At 33.2% G+C, this 18,879-nt stretch overlaps 2 protein-coding genes across 3 annotated transcripts in view; one reads left to right on the top strand and one right to left on the bottom strand.

Moving 5' to 3' along the window:
- The window catches only part of Galphao (G protein alpha o subunit), a 307,748-nt gene that overhangs the window by 208,266 nt on the left and 80,603 nt on the right, over positions 1–18,879 (top strand). The gene's annotated exons all lie outside the window — the stretch shown is intronic.
- Positions 1–18,879, bottom strand: part of Cyp49a1 (Cytochrome P450 49a1) — a 54,625-nt gene that overhangs the window by 28,931 nt on the left and 6,815 nt on the right. The window contains exons 2-4 of the mRNA XM_085943369.1: positions 7,653–7,899; positions 6,714–6,960; positions 282–398 (exon numbers count right to left, since the gene is read on the bottom strand). Coding sequence (XP_085799495.1) covers positions 282–398; positions 6,714–6,960; positions 7,653–7,860 — 572 coding nt within the window. The 5' untranslated portion in view covers positions 7,861–7,899. The remainder of the gene's footprint in view (positions 1–281; positions 399–6,713; positions 6,961–7,652; positions 7,900–18,879) is intronic.

Below are 18,879 nucleotides of genomic sequence, written 5' to 3'. Positions count from 1 at the left end.
AACAGATAATAAATAGAATTACGATAGGCTATATTCAATACACTACATTTTGATGCAGGGTTTTGAATGTGTACTACGAAAATGAAACACGTATTATGCACGTGCAATAAATAGTGTGTGTAATACACCAATATTAAATGAGCGTCAATGCATATACTGAGAGCAGTTGTCAGTACTCGACGTATGACGTGTTTAAGTTTATAATTATTCCTTACTCAAAATCGGTTACCTGCTACTCCTTACCCGTCAGGTCTTTCTCAGTTTCCTGGCTATAGCCTTACCTATGCAGAAAATCTTGTGCAATTTCGTCTAGGGGTCCTACAAATCTTTTGGCCGTTGCCGGTTGCAACATCAGCTGTTGGACTTTCGCCCTAAATTCGTCCCAGCGTTCGCCATGCCTGAAAAGTAAACAAGAACGTATGTTATTTTCAATGATTATACATTACATACGCAGTGGATGATTGAAATAAAATTATGTATGTTCAAAAAAAAAACCCGATGTAGATAATTCATATCTTTCGGCCAATTTGAAGTTTTGACACTTAAGGGGGATGCTTATACTATCAGAGGCGAAAAGAGGCACCTAACGGAAAAATACGAAGCTTGCAATTTGAGATTTTTTTTGATAATTTACAATTTCAACTGTAGTAATTAATAAATATGTATCTGAAAACACTAAAAAGATTTTTATTTTTTTTTTAATTTAAAGATAAACTGGCAATTGTAAAAAAAATTAATAAAATGTGAATTCGTTGCAGGGTCAATTCTTATTATAACATTATATTTTATGGCCATATTTATTATTAAAATTTAGTTTATTAAGTTTTAGATTTTTTGTCGTTTAGATTTTTGGCTAATTCATCGTTTTAATATTTTTTATATATATTTTAAAAAACATCGATTTTTATAAAAATATAAATGTGTATAACTTGAAATCCTTTTTATTTATATCAAATTTTATTTTAGGCATGGTCACAATATTGAAGCTCGAGTTGATATAAATAAAAAGGATTTCAGGTTATACACATTTATATTTTTATGAAAATCGATGTTTTTAAAATAAATATAAAAAATATTAAAATGATGAATTAGTCAAAAATCTAAACGACAGAAAATCTAAAACTTAATAAACTAAATTTTAATGATAATTATGACCATAAAATATAATGCAATAATAAGATTTGACCCTGCAACGAATTCACATTTTATTACATTTTTTTACAATTGTAAGTTTATCTTTAAGTTTAAATAAAAATAAAAAATCTTTTTAATGTTTTCGGATACATATGTATTAATTAATACAGTTGAAAATGTAAATTATCAAAAAAAATCTCAAATTGCAAGCTTCGTATATTTCCGCTGGGTTCTCTGCTGGCATGCGTCTCCCCCTTAAGGCGAAGTCTTCACTGAGCCTTTTTTAAAGAGGCACCTAGCGGAAAAATACAAAGCTTGCAATTTGAGACATTTTTTTGATAATTTACCATTTCAACTGTATTAATGAATAAATATGTATCTGAAAACATTAAAAATAAAAATATTTTTCATTTTAAGTCAAAGAAAACTTACAATTGTAAAAAATGTAATAACATGTGAATTTGTTCTATCGGTCCGTACCCTATTATTACATATATTTTATGGTCATATTTAATATTAAAATTTAGTTTATTAAGTTTTCTAAGCATCACCTAAGCGATTTTTGACAAATTCATAGTTTTAATATTTTTTATATCTATTTTAAAAAACATCGATTTTTATAAAAAATATAAATGTGTATAACTTGAAATCCTTTTTATTTATATTAATATAAATATTTTATTTATATTTATAAAAATAATTGATTTGATATAAATAAAAAGGATTTCAAGTTATACACATTTATATTTTTTATAAAAATCGATGTTTTTTAAAATAGATATAAAAAATATTAAAACTATGAATTTGTCAAAAATCGCTTAGGTGATGCTTAGAAAACTTAATAAACTAAATTTTTATAATAAATATGACCATAAAATATATGTAATAATAGGGTGCGGACCGATAGAACAAATTCACATTTTATTACATTTTTTACAATTGTAAGTTTGTCTTTGACTTAAAATAAAAAATATTTTTATTTTTAATGTTTTCAGATACATATTTATTCATTAATACAGTTGAAATTGTAAATTATCAAAAAAATGTCTCAAATTGCAAGCTTCGTATTTTTCCACTAGGTGCCTCTTTAAAAAAGGCTCAGTGTGAAGACTTCGCCTTAAATAATAATTGTTTTCCCTGCCTCGAAGAAAATTATTTTCGGTTCGAGGATGAGGTGGAATAGCGAGGACGAGAACACCGATCAATCATCCACGATTAGTATTATCACTACCGCCATCTGACGTGCGGCGGTGCTTCTTGCGCGCTTTCCACTTGTGTTCGAGTACGTGCCTGCCGCCGTAGCCTTTCATGCGAGAGAAAATTCCATGTTTCATACAATAAATCATTCGATGAAATATAAGAGGTATTTTCTTAAAAACATCTTTAATATTTAAAAAAAAAAACAAGGACATCCTCAAAAAAATCACTTACTACACATAATACATTCGTTTATCAAGGACGAACGGTAAATACTTTTCAATTTTTCAGCATATCGTATATTTTATTTTTTTTAATATTTTTTACTAACCATGCCTTCCGTACAAGGTGGTTCTGTAGAGATAATAATTGCTTAGTATTTGCGAGAGGTTTAAAATATTTAAATGTTTGCAAATTTTTTATGGTAAGTCTGCAGTAAGTTATGTCCCTCTATTTATTTCCTTAAGGCTATACCTCAGTTGAGGCATGGTCTAAAAAGATCGTAGCTAGGCGATGCGGGGATTGCGGGTCGCGGGTGCAAATGACGCATCCCGAACGAAATATAATTTGTCATATAAATCCAACATGCGTCCATTTAATGTTCTGTTTATTGATCTATTAGTAACAATAATAATATATTCATTGATATGTTTTCTTTTTCAAGTAAATGGGTAACATTTTTAGTCATCTTTACACGATTTAAGAATTAACACCCCCGTCGCCATCACGAAACAAATTGACGTATTCACACCTCGACGTTCGATCTCCGAGTGCCAGCGAGTCCAAAATTTCGTCGCGCCTATAGTTGAAAATTATTTGCCGTTTCACTGAAGTATCGCCTTAATTTTGGTAATCGCCAGAATTAGATATTTTGTGTTTATTTTTTTGGTCAATTTCGTGATTATGTTGTCTGCACAGAGATCCGATATTCTAATATTGGGCAGTCGTTAATGACATGGCACAATGTTTGAGACGTGTTACCGTCACATGGACAGCAGTCATCGTCCCTCAATTTGAATCTGTTTAGATAGGCTCTCAATGCCGCGACAACTGGGCGCTATGCAATCGAATTAAATTTGAAAATATATAGACGTTCGTGAATTATATGTATGTAATTTAAAAATATATAATATTTAATACTTGATGAGAATTTAAAATATGCACACGTAAATAATGATTTAATTGTGCATACTATGTTTAAGTTCCAACGAGAGTAGAGTTCTTTTATTTTTATACGAAGCGTCAGGCATAAACAATAATTCTTAATCCGCAATAAAAAACATTATGTCAAGAGTAAATCAATCAAAATTACTAAGTAGTAGATATAAACTTATTAAACGTCCTCGTCTACTTTCTTTATCAAATCGTAATGAACGTTATTTCATTCGACAGTGCGGCGCCCACTTGTCCTGGCGTCCAGTTGTCCCAGTGCCGTTTGTCAGACCGATGAATATTAGGTTGTAATTAACTTCCAATTTATTAAAATTGATATGCTATTATTAAGGATGAGTGTATAACTAAGGACTTCTAGCGACAGAATATGAAAGATATGATTTAATGTAATTTAATTACAGGTCTGTTATGTGTGTACATACGAGTAAGTAGTATTAGAGAGATGAGGATAAAATGAATATTATTTCACACACCTATCTTACTTGATTAATGTTTTAATATAAAAATATAAATTCCTAAGTAAATAGTTATGCGCGCAAGAGAAATGATTTACACCCTTATCGGCGTGATATTGCCGGACGCGGTACTTTACGACGCTTAAAAACACCACCTGTCCTAATTGATTTCCCCACTTGTCTAACGCGTCAAGCTCGAGCCCATTGATAAAGAAAACTCGACACTCGACGCCGACCGACGCCTCGCCTCGCCTCGCCTAAATCGACGCTCGTCGGAAACGGGCAGGCAATTTGAGTGAGCTATCATCTATCATGCGCCGAGGTACCTTTCAACCGCGGGATTCATCCCGTATTCGTTTTTTTGTTTTGTCATTATTAACACTTGAGATTTCATTATTATGATACCACGTAATAACTTTACTAATAAGTAAACTATGTTAAAGGATGCTGTCGGTTAAAATATGTCATTGATTGTTTATCTATGTCAATCTAATCCGATGAAATTTGTCATGATCGTGACAATTTAAAATTATATATAGGTACTTAGGATCCTTGATTAACAGTGAGAACAAACTACAAGGTGAAACTAATGATATATCGAATCATGAATGCTAGACAATAAATGTCACTTCAGTCACACAATAATCACCGAACATTTGAAGTTTACATCTTACGCATTCGTCAGTTGTCATGAATGCTTCGGAAACCTGTCCTGCTGCTGACAAACTTTGAATAATTGTAAATCATATTTCAATTATTATTTTTTTTTTTTTTTTAAACATTGTGAACTTAACAAATTATAAGTTTAAGACGTTAACAACACGACATGAAATATTATTATAAAGAAGAAGAAAAATGTAATAAAAGCGATATAATTGAAAATATAAAAAAAGATCATCATACAAACATACAGAAGCAGTGAAAATGCAATTACACATATATAAAAGTTTACCGAGTTTGCTTAGATGACCCTATTTTAAGAATTTATAAAATAGCGTCCACCTAAACTCACCCTCTCGCAAGAGGAATATATTAACACCCGAAGCAATTTGGTTGAACATAGTTATCGCCCTCCCAATTGGCATTACCAGTGGCAGGTGGGTTCTGCACCTTGGGAGAATAAACAACTGATGTTCTCTATTTCTAAAATAGTTATCAAGGACGCACAGGTCAACACTGCTCAGAACTCATTTATACCTCGTATAAGTGGAAAAAATACGTAGCTAAATAAAGATCTCTTCTAAATTGAAGACTGCAGTGTGTAAGCATACCTAAGAGAAAGTCAGATGGATAAAGCCACGGATAGTATCCAATCCATACAACCTCAAGTAAAGGAGTCTCAAGAATTTCTTCTGAAACCTCTCGACCATAAGACGTCTCAACTACGCGGTAAATAGTCGTGTAGCGCACACCAAAACAAATATTGGCCGACTGCATATAAGGTGCATAGATAATTTTGAGCGTGACTTCTGGACCAAACCAAAAGAAGTGTTATGTTTTATGTAATGACTTTCCAATGATTTTCAGTTGAAATTATATCATAAGTGTATACAATTACTTGTTCGCGTTTAAAAATGTATTAATTCTGAACTAGTTAATGTTGTATTTAATTGCTTACTGATATTCTTTAATAATTCGCAAATAAACATGCATAACTATACGGAACTTATTGATACATAATTTTCTTGTTATGCAACTGTCAGAGGAAATAAAATAATATGGAAGCGCATACTAAAATATACATAGGTGTTTTTCATTGGAATTTTATACGTTATGAGTTGATTGACGCATGAATGCACCTCATGCATCGCTCAACTGATTGATTCTATATTTGCATGACAGTAATTATCTTTTGTTTGTTATTTATCATGGACTCCAGATGAAAAGTCATTACAAAACAAATATTATTCTACATTTCTTGCACGTATGGTGAATACATTAAGTTGTATCTTTAAATTTTATTTTAAATTGCTTTATTTATAGGGCTGCCTTAATTTACGAATTTTTGAGTAATTTTATAAAAAAATATACCGAGTTGCTGGTTTCTCTAACGATTTCTCTGTATGTCTATTCTTAACGGTTATGTTAACTTATCACTTTAGCACGTTTCCGTTATTATCACTGTTCACAAATTAACACGGAAGGCATTCTATACCTACACTAAACGGTTATCCGCGGATATCTCTAATTCGTAATAGGTACGGTAAAAATTTAGGTTGGTAGACATGTCGGTCAAATTCGGTTATGTTCGTGCTGCGCATAAAGCCGAACCAGCGCCATATAGTCGGTAATGAGCGGAATACGAAAATTTTGTATTGACACGTCAGACATATCAACATAACTTATAATTTTATTAGTCAAGTCATTGCGATTGCAGCAAAACAGTCGGTCTTGCATCTCTATTCTCAATATGTACAATTGACGTACTCTGTCTCGTTCTCAAAGTTAGCACGGCCAAAAGAGGTGCTGTTAAAAAATATCACCTTTTAACAGTTCAGACGGTTAACTTTTTTACATAATTAACCGCCCGTATACGTAAACTGTAAAGTGATAAATGTGAAAGGTATATTTATCACTATTAGGTATTTATTTAATGTTAAGTGATATGTATATATATGTGGTATCTCCTGGTTATGTTGTATTCACCATATTCATACTAATCAAATATACCACCATACCATAATACCGCTCGGCAGAGATTAATAGCTTCTTGTATACAAAAATAATATGTAAGAAACAAGATAATAAACTTACACTCCTATGACTCCCGCGTTCCCCTGAAAGAATTCACCTCGGAGGGTTCGTTTGTAATGCGCGAGGGATGGCATGGAGGGTCTGTGCGGGAGAACTTCTTCCCGCCTGAAGGCCGTCTCAATGTCCTTGGGGTCGAACGCGAAGACCAGATCTGGATGGCCCAGTAGGCCTCCTACGCGTGCTATTTTACCATACGTTTCCTTTAGTGATATCATCACTTCATCGAGATGGTCGATTTTGTATTGACCTGAAAATTACATCAAAGTTTTAATAACATTAGGTATAGCGCCTGTACACGTGCATGGATTGACTGCCAGCAATAGCTTGTCAATTACACACAAAAATACCGATTGTCGTGCAAATCTCATTTTTTCATTATCACAAAAGTTAAAGCTATCGCGTGAAAATTCAGAAGCCGCTGAACTTTTTTGATGCATGCATGCGGTGTTGCAACTTGCACGACAAAACGTACTGCCAGCAGTAAAACCACGCGTTCTAAACGACCTATTATATTATAATAATATGCAGCTTTTTTTGTTCATGTTTTTTCTATAGAGCGCTATATATTTTAGCGAATTAGTCGTTAGTCAAGCCTTGTCCAGACCAAGAATATTTGTACAATATTAACAATGTGTTCCACACCCTCGTAAAACAATAATACATGGATAATTGTGTCAGAACGTGTAATGTCCGAAACCAATTTCGATACAGTTTGTATAGAATGTTCACCGAACTGATATAATATATTGATGTGAGAGTCCTTTAGGCTTCAGCATTACTTTTATAGATATCTTCACGTTTTTTTTTTCGACACAAAATTTTTTCTTTCCTCTGTTGTTGTGTTGATACATCTCTTAACTTATTCATTCATCAAAATAATAGTCTTTCTATGAATCTTTTTGTGCACAATAAAATCTGGTATATGACAGTCTAACTTACCAATGATTGGTGCGAACCTCCAAGAGTTTCCAATGATGGGAAGCTGCCTCGGACCTGGCATCGCGGAAAATGGCTTAACTCCCGAAGTTCTGCTCTGCCATCTGGCCTCATCATTGGCGCTAGCTTCCACCACGTCGACCGGTATGGCCGAAGATATGGCATACCGGCGAATGGTTCGCAGCAGCTTCGTCCGGGTAGTTGTCGTCATGATGGCTGTAGACAAATCGCTACGGATTGTTTGATGGATCTGAAAGAGAATTTCAGAAATGGTTAATTCAATTAAAACCAAATATTTTTTTTTTTAAATTTTAGACTACACAACAAAATCAAAGTAGTCATAGTTTACCGTTAATGCTGACTACTTACTAGTCGCAACATGATCCATAATTTCAAGCGACTGAGAATGTATGAATGAAAGACTCAGAATTGAATAATATATAAATCTCACAGCAAATCTCAAACTTCGTCAACACGGATGCAATGAGCAAAAAAAGTCTTCACCTATGACGATAGTATATTTACAATATATTTATCACTGTTTTACGTGTAACATCCTAAATCCTCTTATTCTGTTCGATCGTAATTAGGGATTGCAATACTGGTATTTCAAACCCGGTATTACAGTATTTATCAATACCGAAATACCGGTTTTAAGAATCCAAAATACCGGAATTTTCGGTATTAAGAAAGCACACTCGTTTTAAGTAATTGTCGCGACGAATTTCATAATATTATTTCGAAATAGAAAACATCCGTGACAAAAATGTACAATTATTCTATAATTTTATTATTGATGACTACAAGCGTTGAATTTAAGAAGCTTTTCCTGCAGCCGGACTTATTTGCACTTGATGAACTTTTGAGAGCTTTAGTTAAAATTATCAATATATTCAAATTATTTGTGAAAAATCACTAGTTCTACAATTATGACGAATACATATTTTTAAATATCAACATAATATATGTAGGTATGTAGGTTTTTGCTATAAATTAATATTTTAAAAAGATTTTAATAGCTATAGTTATTGATAAGCACCTAGATACTTCTGTTTTTTTTAATGTTTAAGAAATACTGGTATTCAATAAGAAATACCGAAAAACCGGTATCGACATTTTCATTCGGTATTGCAATCCCTAATCGTAATCATACATTCGTCATTATAATATAATATACAATTTAATTCCGTTAAAGTTAAGGCCAAGTGAGTGAGGTGATTTAATGTTAACGTGGTAGATTGACACCCATTATCGATATATACACACCTCAATCAAAAACAACCCATTGAATTCGTAATAATACCTGTCATAACCTTCTTATGAAAATCTATAAGAGAAAAAATACTAAAAAAAAATCTAAATTATTACCTACAACTTACGAACCTTATAATAAAATTGTAATACATATCGTAAAACTCACAAGGTCGACATAGTACAAGCTGTTGCATAGTGTACATTAAAATCAATAAATAAAAATGTACCTAATCACGATACGTATTTCGGCTTTGTCAGGACTGTCGGACTTTATCCAAGCTGCATCTAACCATGTATAATATGTTATTTGTCTTGATTTATTTATCTGTCTGTAACGCACAATATGTCTCTGACTCTGATGCACGTAAATTAAGGAAGAGTCACGTATATGCATTTCGCTCACACGCTTTTTAACAAATTCACTCACGTAAAATACACTGGCTTCATCGAAATTAATACCTACCAATCCATATTGATGATCAAATCGACGCGCTCTTTAGCTATGAATATTGTTACCCTATAATCACTTTGCGTATGACTTATGACATAAAACATACATAGTATTATTGAGCACATTGATAAAAATGTTGACATGGGAGCCACTACTATTTTAGTAATACACAATTGATTTATCTAACTACATATAATTTAATATTTGTCTTGATTTATTTATCTGTCTGTAACGCATAATCTGTCTCTCTCTGACGCACGTAAATTGCGGTCACATATATGCATTTCGCTTACATTCTTCTTTAACCATCCATTCACGAGACGTAAAATACGCCGGCTTTATCGAAATTAATACCTATCATCCCATATTGTATAATAGTATTATTCAGCGTATCGACAAGAATGTTGACAAGTGGCACTGCCACATTTTATTTTTTTAATAAAGAATTGTTTTAGTTGTATACGAGTATTATAAATAAATTATTAGTATTGTCTCTTAATCATTTCATATTTTTTCATATTTCCACCAGCACAAAAAAAAACGATAAGTACGAAACTGCGATTTGGTAGACGAAATTATTATTTATTAAATCATATGATATCGTGATTTCGTACATTCCTACGTTGTGCCATGTTATTATATTTGCATTAATATTTTCGCATTTTATGTAGACATGTACATACGGAAACATTCTTAATAATATGCTAATATTAAACTCGTCCTCCAAAAGAGTGTATGGGTATATAAAAAAAATATAATCATTGGGTGTCAGTAGAGATGTCATATCTAAAAAAACGTATCGGGTATCGTTATCGTATCGAATACCACGTAATGTAGCAATTATTAGCAGCCACCAGTAAACATCTTCCTCCCTGTTGTCTGCTGTATGCCTTTATGCTCCTTCCACTGTCCAGTGTTTCTTTTTACACATGTCTAGAGGAACCTATTAGATGGATTTCATATCGAAATAAAATTGTCCTAGAGATTTTTTTATAAATAAAAGTATCGAATGAAAAATATCGATCTTTTTTCACATCCCTAATTAGCATTAAGCGACATTTTTTTAAGTTGAGTAGCGTAATTATAATAATATTAACGTCGAAAGATATTGCAACAGCTGGTTGCTAATCCGGTCATTGCATTTTGTGAGAATTTAAACCGGAAACTCGTTTCTTATAGTTCAAGGTTACTGTGTTTTTTTTACTTATCGTAATTTATCTGTATAATTAATTCTTCGCACAGCACAGCTGTCGATCAATTTCTATATTGATAAATTAAAGTAAGAAGTTCTTTCCACATAGACTTTAAATTTTAACTATGGGCAGTAAGTATTCTGAACTTTTTCAAATACGTATGACATATGTATTTTTTGGGAAATGTGATTCATCTATGTATTTAAAATAGTTGATGTGGTATAATATTTTTAACATGCAGTTATAGCAACATTCGCAGTGGATGTTATGGTTTCGGTACAAGTCGACTTTTTCGTTGTCGAAATGGTTAATGTATGTCTTTTAATACAATAATTAACACCATTCATTCATACCAAATTCATGTTCAAAGATCTTTCTCATCCATAACATTTGTTTTTTTTTTATTGATATCGTATATTGCCTAAGTTTACAGTATTTTATCCCTAATATAATTATCCTTAAATCTTTTGGATAACACACCAATTTCTCAATACTCTAATTCTAATACTCGATATCTATCAAACTATATGAGAGTATCATATATTTGCTTTCACGACCCAATTAAAATGAACGATATTTCAAATTTATAATTTGCGTTTATACGTGAATATTTAATACGTATTCTCCCTGTCTCGCTCTCTCTTGCACATTTTCAAACGTTTTCTCTCATGCGTTACAGTTAATTCAGAATGTGTATAAGTCAATACAATAAGGCACTGGGACAACTGGACGCCAGGACAAGTGGGCGCAGCACTGTCGAATGAAATAACGTTCATTAATTAAATAAATAGATTTTCGTTACGATTTGATACAGAAAGTAGACGAGGAAGTTAAATAAGTTTATATCTACTACTTAGTAATTTTAATTTATTTTGCTCTTAACATAATGTTTTTTATTGTGGGTTAAGAATTATGATGCTTCATAATGATATAATAATTACAAGATAAAAAGAACTTTTTATATACAACGTTTTTAAATTTTCTGTTGTACCACATAAACTTGACTTGACTAGCTTAAGCGATCAAAAAAATTTGTACTTGACATGTCATATTGATTTCCATAGTAACGCACGTATATATTAATAATTTAGTTGCTAGGACCCCAGAGCCCTAGCAACCAATAATGGTGTCGAAATAACTTTTCATACAAAACAGAATTAACTGAAAATGAATTCAATTCTACTTAAAGATGGCTTAATAAAGATACTTAAGGATGGTATTAAAAAAAATACGTTGGCATCGTGTTCTGATATATTCTAAAAGTTTCAAATGTCTAGCTAGTCGGGAAGTTAGTTACAAATCGATTGCAAGATTTGTACCGGACAAACAACCACCGGACAAATAAGAATACGAGCTAAGAAAAACGTGGTAAAAATAAGAGAACTTTACTATCGTCTACATATTATGCACAACTAAATCATTGTTCACGCGTGCATATTTAAATGTCCACCAAATTTCAAAATAATATATAAATATCGATAATTTCATTCGATTGCGTAGCCCCCAGTTGTAGTGTCGAATCGTCCTAGACACGACACTAATGCCGGGTCCACACTGGCAACCTCGTTAGATTTTACGATAATTATGAAAATTTAATGAGGTTACCAGAAACTTGTTGCCAGTGTAGACACGGCATAACGTTAAAACACAAAAATTAATTTAATTATGCTTTTATGGTTTGGATGTGTGTGGCATTTTATGTGAAACTAAAACTCTATTGAAATCGTCATCTGAAAAAACGCTGTATAAACTGGGTTTTGATAATGATAGTATAATTTGATTTTGAAGTGCATCCAATCATAATAATTCGTTGACCAATGATTATGACATCATTACGTTATGAACTTGTCGTATGATCTTATGAATTATCTAATACACTCGGGTGGTCATTCTTCTATTATGCAATATAAAATATAACATCTATCTTTAACCGTGATCAAGTATACGAATCGCCGGTGAAAACGTGGAGAGAATCAGAGATATGACTTACTGTCCTAGTAACAAATTTCTATCAATTCTACTACAAAGTATTTATTTCTCATATGCAACACTCGTTGGCCTAAATATTGAAAATATATATCGTACTAGTCATTTGATAAGTTAGTCGATTTGAGGTGGCCTTAAATCGCCGCGTGTTGGTAGTTTCAAACCACGAATTTCTTTCTTTACTCAGTGATTGATGAATCTTAGACAGTGATGGATAACCATTTAATAAGTGATTATTTTAAAAGACAACCACATACCTAGTACATGGCAATGTCATAGCTGTAAGTTCCTGGTCTACTTTAAAAATCCTCATATTATAAAAAAGGCTAAACGTTTGAACACGATAAATGAGGGAAGATTACGCGTAAGAATTCATAATGATTAAATTATATGGGACATGTCTCATGGAAAGCGCGAGAGAAACGAGAGTCAGTGATAAATTTGGCTGATACTTAGGAAGTGTTCGTAAAATAAAATTGGTCCAGCCTTTGAAGCTGTGATCACTTTATTAAACTCTTCGCGTTTGCGAAAGAACGAGTCAATTATCTACAAACTCCAGATTCTATTCTGGCTCTACTTAGTTTGCCTGTGAAAGACTTCGGCCATATAGCCAATATATCGGTCATATATCCAATTGGGAGGACAACAATCTGGAATAACTCGTGGTATGTGATCAAGTTAATGGCTTCATCCGCCCCGTACCACACCCGGTCTTAATCGGACCTATCACGAGACCCGATGTTTTGAATGTGAATCATCAGTATTTTTTTATGTCTGAGGATCAGTTTCCCAAAACTGAGATCGCAATGCTCGCAAGTGTGCTTATTTGAGCAGATCGAAGATTGGAAGGGACGACGTAAAGCTGCTCCAAATGAACGGACCAGATTAAACATCTGTTTACACTGACACGGCCCTGCCTACGGCTGAATGACGAGAGGGTTAGAGCAAAACCGTGGGGCTTTTTTGATCAACTAATGTCGGCCGATAGCGTCGTGGGTCCCAGGTTCAAATCCTCGGTCTGGCAAGTACACATATTGTTTTTCAATTTGTGTATTAGTCATAGTATGGTTGGTTGAACAAGTGGCTGTTATCCATTTCTCGTAAAAACAAATATCTCTTAATACAAACCTCCACTGGTCGGAAAGGTAGTCGGTTAAAATTTACATTTTCCACAAATTATAACTTACAAAACTAGATATAAGACTACCAGAAGCCGGTTCCGGTGTAATCCTCGGATGGTTACTACCTACCATATTTCTGTACAGTCTACGTTACGGTTGTTATGCGTAACCGCGCCTGAAAACGGGGATTAAAGTAGATAGCGTTACATTACACAAATCATAATATCTCATTCTCGCATGATCCGTGCACCTACCGCGATAAACCCACGCACTAACTCGCCGTGAAATACCACAGCAGATCGATATTGTGACAGGGGAGATATGTAAATAGTATTACGTACACCTGTATAATAAGCACTTAGACACAGATGCGTGATTGACGGGTACGCCATCCCCGTGTTGGCCACCAGCTGTTCGTGGCTGGCGGCGCTTCGTCTCAAACGTGTTGTGTCGCAAGCGAAAGTATTTCATTATACAAAGTTTACCTGTGCAAGTGGCTCAGTACTTAATGAAATTATTACATCTGAGATTTTTTGTAGCATTGCCTTTATTGGGCGTAACTCTACTATGCTGTATTGTATCTTTATCAAACATTTGTCTTTTGGAATTATTCACCTGTATTATCTTTGTAAGGCGTGCTTTTTATTGTAATCATTTTACAACATTTTTATTAGCTCGTATTCTTGTTTGTCCGGTAGTTGTTTGTCCAGTACAAATCTTGAAATCGGTTTTTAACTAATTTCCCGACTAGCTAGACATTTAAATATATCAGAACACGATGCCAATGCATTCTTTCAATACTTTTAGCCATCTTTAGAATTCATTTTCAGTTAATTCTGTTTTGTATGGAAAGTTATTTCAGAAAAAATCGTAAAAAGTAAAAGACTATTATTGGTTGCTAAGGGGGTGGTCCTAGCAACTAAATTATTAATATATACGTGCGTTACTATGGAAATCAAAATGAAATGTCAAAATGACATTTCAGTATTCTATATTTGTTTGTTTTTTATTTACTTATCAAGTACATGTTTCAGCATATTGAGCATAATAATTCAACAGAAAATTTAAAAACGTTGTATATAAAAAGTTTTTTTTATCTTGTTATTATATTTATTTAGTATTAAACTTCAATTGAATTTATATACCTAATATTATTTGATTGACGAAGGTGTTGCCCATTGTCTCCATTCGCGATGCAGAACCATCGCACTTGGCAATAATCACCATTTGGAGTTGCTTATTTAACTGAACTTAGTTAGGCGTGGCTTCAGGGGATTTTAAATGGTTTCGTTCTAGCCCACTGCGTTTTTACGTAGATTTACTACCTGGTGTATGTATCTATCTAAGTTGCCGATATTGGCATCCTAAAGATAGTCTTTCAAGTTTTTCTTTGCCACGTTGGGCGTATATAATATTAATATGTATGTACCACTCACGTCTTTAGTTTTTACGACCTGATTATGGCCAACACCTTTGATTTATAAATCACACAATGATTTAACTCTTTTTGGTTCAGAAATATTGGGAGGTCACTCCTGAATATTTTATTCAGACGTCCAAATGCACTCCGGCCCAAATTTCAATTTCTTCAGAAATTCGTCTAAAAATATACGTTTGCTGTCTAATAATAATATATTTCCTTAACGTAAGAGAAATTAAAATAATACGAGAAGCGCAACGTTGCATGGACAGGTGTATACTGGGCATAACGCGTAAAGATCACAAATAAACCAATGGATAAGGGATTAGGCAAGAGTACGCGACGTGACAAAAGGTCGCTAAACAGATGAAATGGTAAAGAACTGGACATGTCGTTCGGTGAGTGGACAACTACTGGACAAACGGCATCATACAGTGGTACCCAAGAGGCACTAATCGAGGATTTAGACGCTCTAACACCCACTGAATTACGTGGCAGCAAAGATCTAGGAACCAAGAAGTGTGGAGCTATGGGAAGCTTTTTTGGTAGACATATTTATAGATACTGTTTTAAGAGTCGTTGCATATTATGTCATATTATTATTATTTGATGTTTATAGTAAGAGCGGTACATAGCACTGTGATTTTTTAATGTATCACTAATGTTTTACATAGTTTCGATCACGAGATATACAATGAAATAGTACATCATTCAAAATTTGCAGAATATCATCTGTATAATGATGGATACCTGCTTACATGCGAAAAACTACCCTAAACTATCATATCTTGGTGATGGGCTATGTTACCCCGGTCAGAAGTTGTTCAGAACTGCTCTTTAGACGCGTAGATGTACGTATCCAGCAATAGTGTAAATTATTAATCCAAGATATTCTATGCAGGTGTGCCAACGCTCTACCTTTCATATATTTTCTTTTAGTCTCATTGTTGATCTTTTTACTTCTCCCTCATTAAATGATTACATGTCCAAACCATTACATTTTTTATTATTATCAATTGTATCTGTCTTTTTTTTTCATTTTCTAGAGTAGTTTCAATGCGTACTGTGGCATTTGCAATATTGCCAGAGATGTGATTTACTGATTAGGTGAGCGACATTTTACACCTATATCTCAAACCGAGAAACTTCCAGTTTTTCACTATTGTTATTAAGAGCATACTTCAGTGAAACGGCAAATAATTTTCAACTATAGGTGTGACGAAATTTTGACCTCGCTGGCAATCGGAGAACGAAAGTCGAGCGTCAAATTGTTTCGTGATGGCGACGGGGGTATTAATTCTTAAATCGTGTAAAGATGACTAAAAAACGTTACCCATTTACTTAAAAAGAAAACATGTTAATGAATATATTATTATTGTTACTAATATAACAATAAACAACATTAAATGGACGCATGTTGAATTTTTATGACAGATTATGTTTTGTTCTGCAGGCGTCGTTCGCACAATCTTCGCGTCGCGTAGTCACGATCGCTTTAGACCGTGCCCCAGCTGAGGTATAGCCTTAAAGAGACAATACATTTATAAATGTTGTTTTTGAACGTGTGTTTGTATCCAGAACTTAATAGATCGATATAAGTTTTTTTTAATTAAAAAAAAAAACTGGAAACTCTTCGGGAGGCGGTCAAAATCCACAACATTGAATGGCTCCGGAAGTGCTAAAAAATAAAATAACCGGAAACAAGACACCGGAAATGAAAAATTCAAATTTCTGTGATATTCTAATAATCACCGAGATTTTTCCTTCCAGGCCATACTGCCCCTGTGTAAAACATACTCTAAAATTGATCTTGATATGACGAGTATTAAGCATATTTTTTTATGTATGTTATATGGAGCAGTTTCACCGTTACTTGCATTGTTTTGCAAACGACTCGTGTGTTTTTTTATGTTACTTAACGAATTACCATATTGTTACAAAAGTGTCGCACGGTTTTCGATTAAAATAGTGTCACGTAATATCATAGAATATATACACTTGTAATATTTCTTAATCTTTTTGCTGCATAAATTGAAAATATATATTATAGCAAGTGACAATTTAAGGCTGTCCACTACTACTCCTGCTTAAATGTACGTAAGTATATGTTTATTACACTAAATTTAAGCTAATTTTCTTATTGGTATTCATTAGAATGCAATCACTGAGTTTTTAGTAATGTTTTTGTCATTCTATTATATTACTTATTAATTACAACCAAACGTACAATGTGACACAAAGATAACGATCTGTCTCTGAGCTGGGCGCAGCCCGACTGAGGCACAGCCTTGCCATTTTTGAATAGACATACATCAGTATCAGTGATACCATCTTATAATACGCAGTAAATGCAGAAAATGTATAGGTTTTTGTTTGTCACAAAAACGTAATGGGAAATTTGAGTCATATTTTTTATCACTTCCGGTCAAAAAATTTTTACTGGCGAATCTGAGAAAATCTGTTTTATTTCGTTTACCTTAAACAACTTTTGTTTCTCGGTTCGACAAATTTTCCTCTATGACGAAATTAGAGTACCCACTTCGCACCAAATTATGATACGGAAATACCGAAATTATGGTAGTTTTGGTGTATTTTTGAAATGTGGGAATGCCATCTTTAAGAAAAAATATTTTTTTCTGATATTCAAAATTATAGTCTTTTTGGTGTACTATAACGCTTTCTATATCGTACCTACATACTACGCGGACAAACATTATAGTACGGTTGGCAACACTGATAGGCATCTAGCTTACAAATGTCCATTTGGCGTATGGCGTTAAATCTAGCGTTCTTCTACCCTACCGCAAACAGCGTAAAACTTCTTATAATAAAGCTAGAATATTACACCAGATCTAGTTGAAAATCACCATGCTGGTCTTACGTACTATATATCTTACTAGCAAAAATACCAGGTGGCAGTGCTACCTGTCAACATTACTATCGACGCTCAATGCGTTCCGTATGTTCTATGCGTTATATCAGATATATAGTATGTGTGTTCGTCTGTGTGTGTCTTGCGCTACTTTGCTGACAGACAAATATAATATATTCTTCTTCTGTCTTATACTGTCCAACAAGAAGATTTAGACACAAGCCAAAGGCTTCAGTCACAGTTTTAACACGCATCCAAGAAGATCTTGCGGGACAATAATTATTAACACATTGTATGACTTGTTCTATCAGTGTTGTAGAATACTAAATTAATTGTGACACATTTTTTTGAAATGCTAGTTTCTAAACACTTTCAATTTTGAAAAAATATAGCATTTTATTCTGCCATCTATCTTATTTTATTACCCCATCTGGCATATTTTTGTTAATGACGGTTGTCAACACTACTGGGACACCTCGCAAAATTCACGCGGATTTATTCATGTCAATATTCCGGACAAATATCATTAGTTTATTTATCTATCGGCGGTCCACTTACTGCATGAATTATATAACGAACTAATATCATGATATTATAAGTATACCAAATACGCAGAAATATAAGTATAATCTCTTATAGGAATCATATTTTATTTATTTATTTATTAGAGATGTTCCACACAAAAGTCACTCTCAAAATGCTGCGAATTTTCTCGTTTCACAGTACAAACTCTTCATACAGTATTTATTTTTATGTTCATTCCCCTTTCTACCCTTGACTAGAGCACGTATCTGGGTAAATCGACACATTATTTATACATATGAATTCTGGGTTGTGCCAACGGAGTCGTAAACCAACTCAATTATATAGGTTTACTCTTCGTCTGCCTATCTTGTTAGATCCCCTTGACATTGGTAATCACTTTATGCCTGT

Source organism: Rhyacophila brunnea, unplaced genomic scaffold (assembly GCF_057557595.1).
Source record: "Rhyacophila brunnea isolate RB1 unplaced genomic scaffold, BYU_Rbru_1.0 scaffold_16, whole genome shotgun sequence".
NCBI lineage: Eukaryota > Metazoa > Arthropoda > Insecta > Trichoptera > Rhyacophilidae > Rhyacophila > Rhyacophila brunnea.
This window is presented reverse-complemented; position numbering and strand designations above follow the sequence as displayed.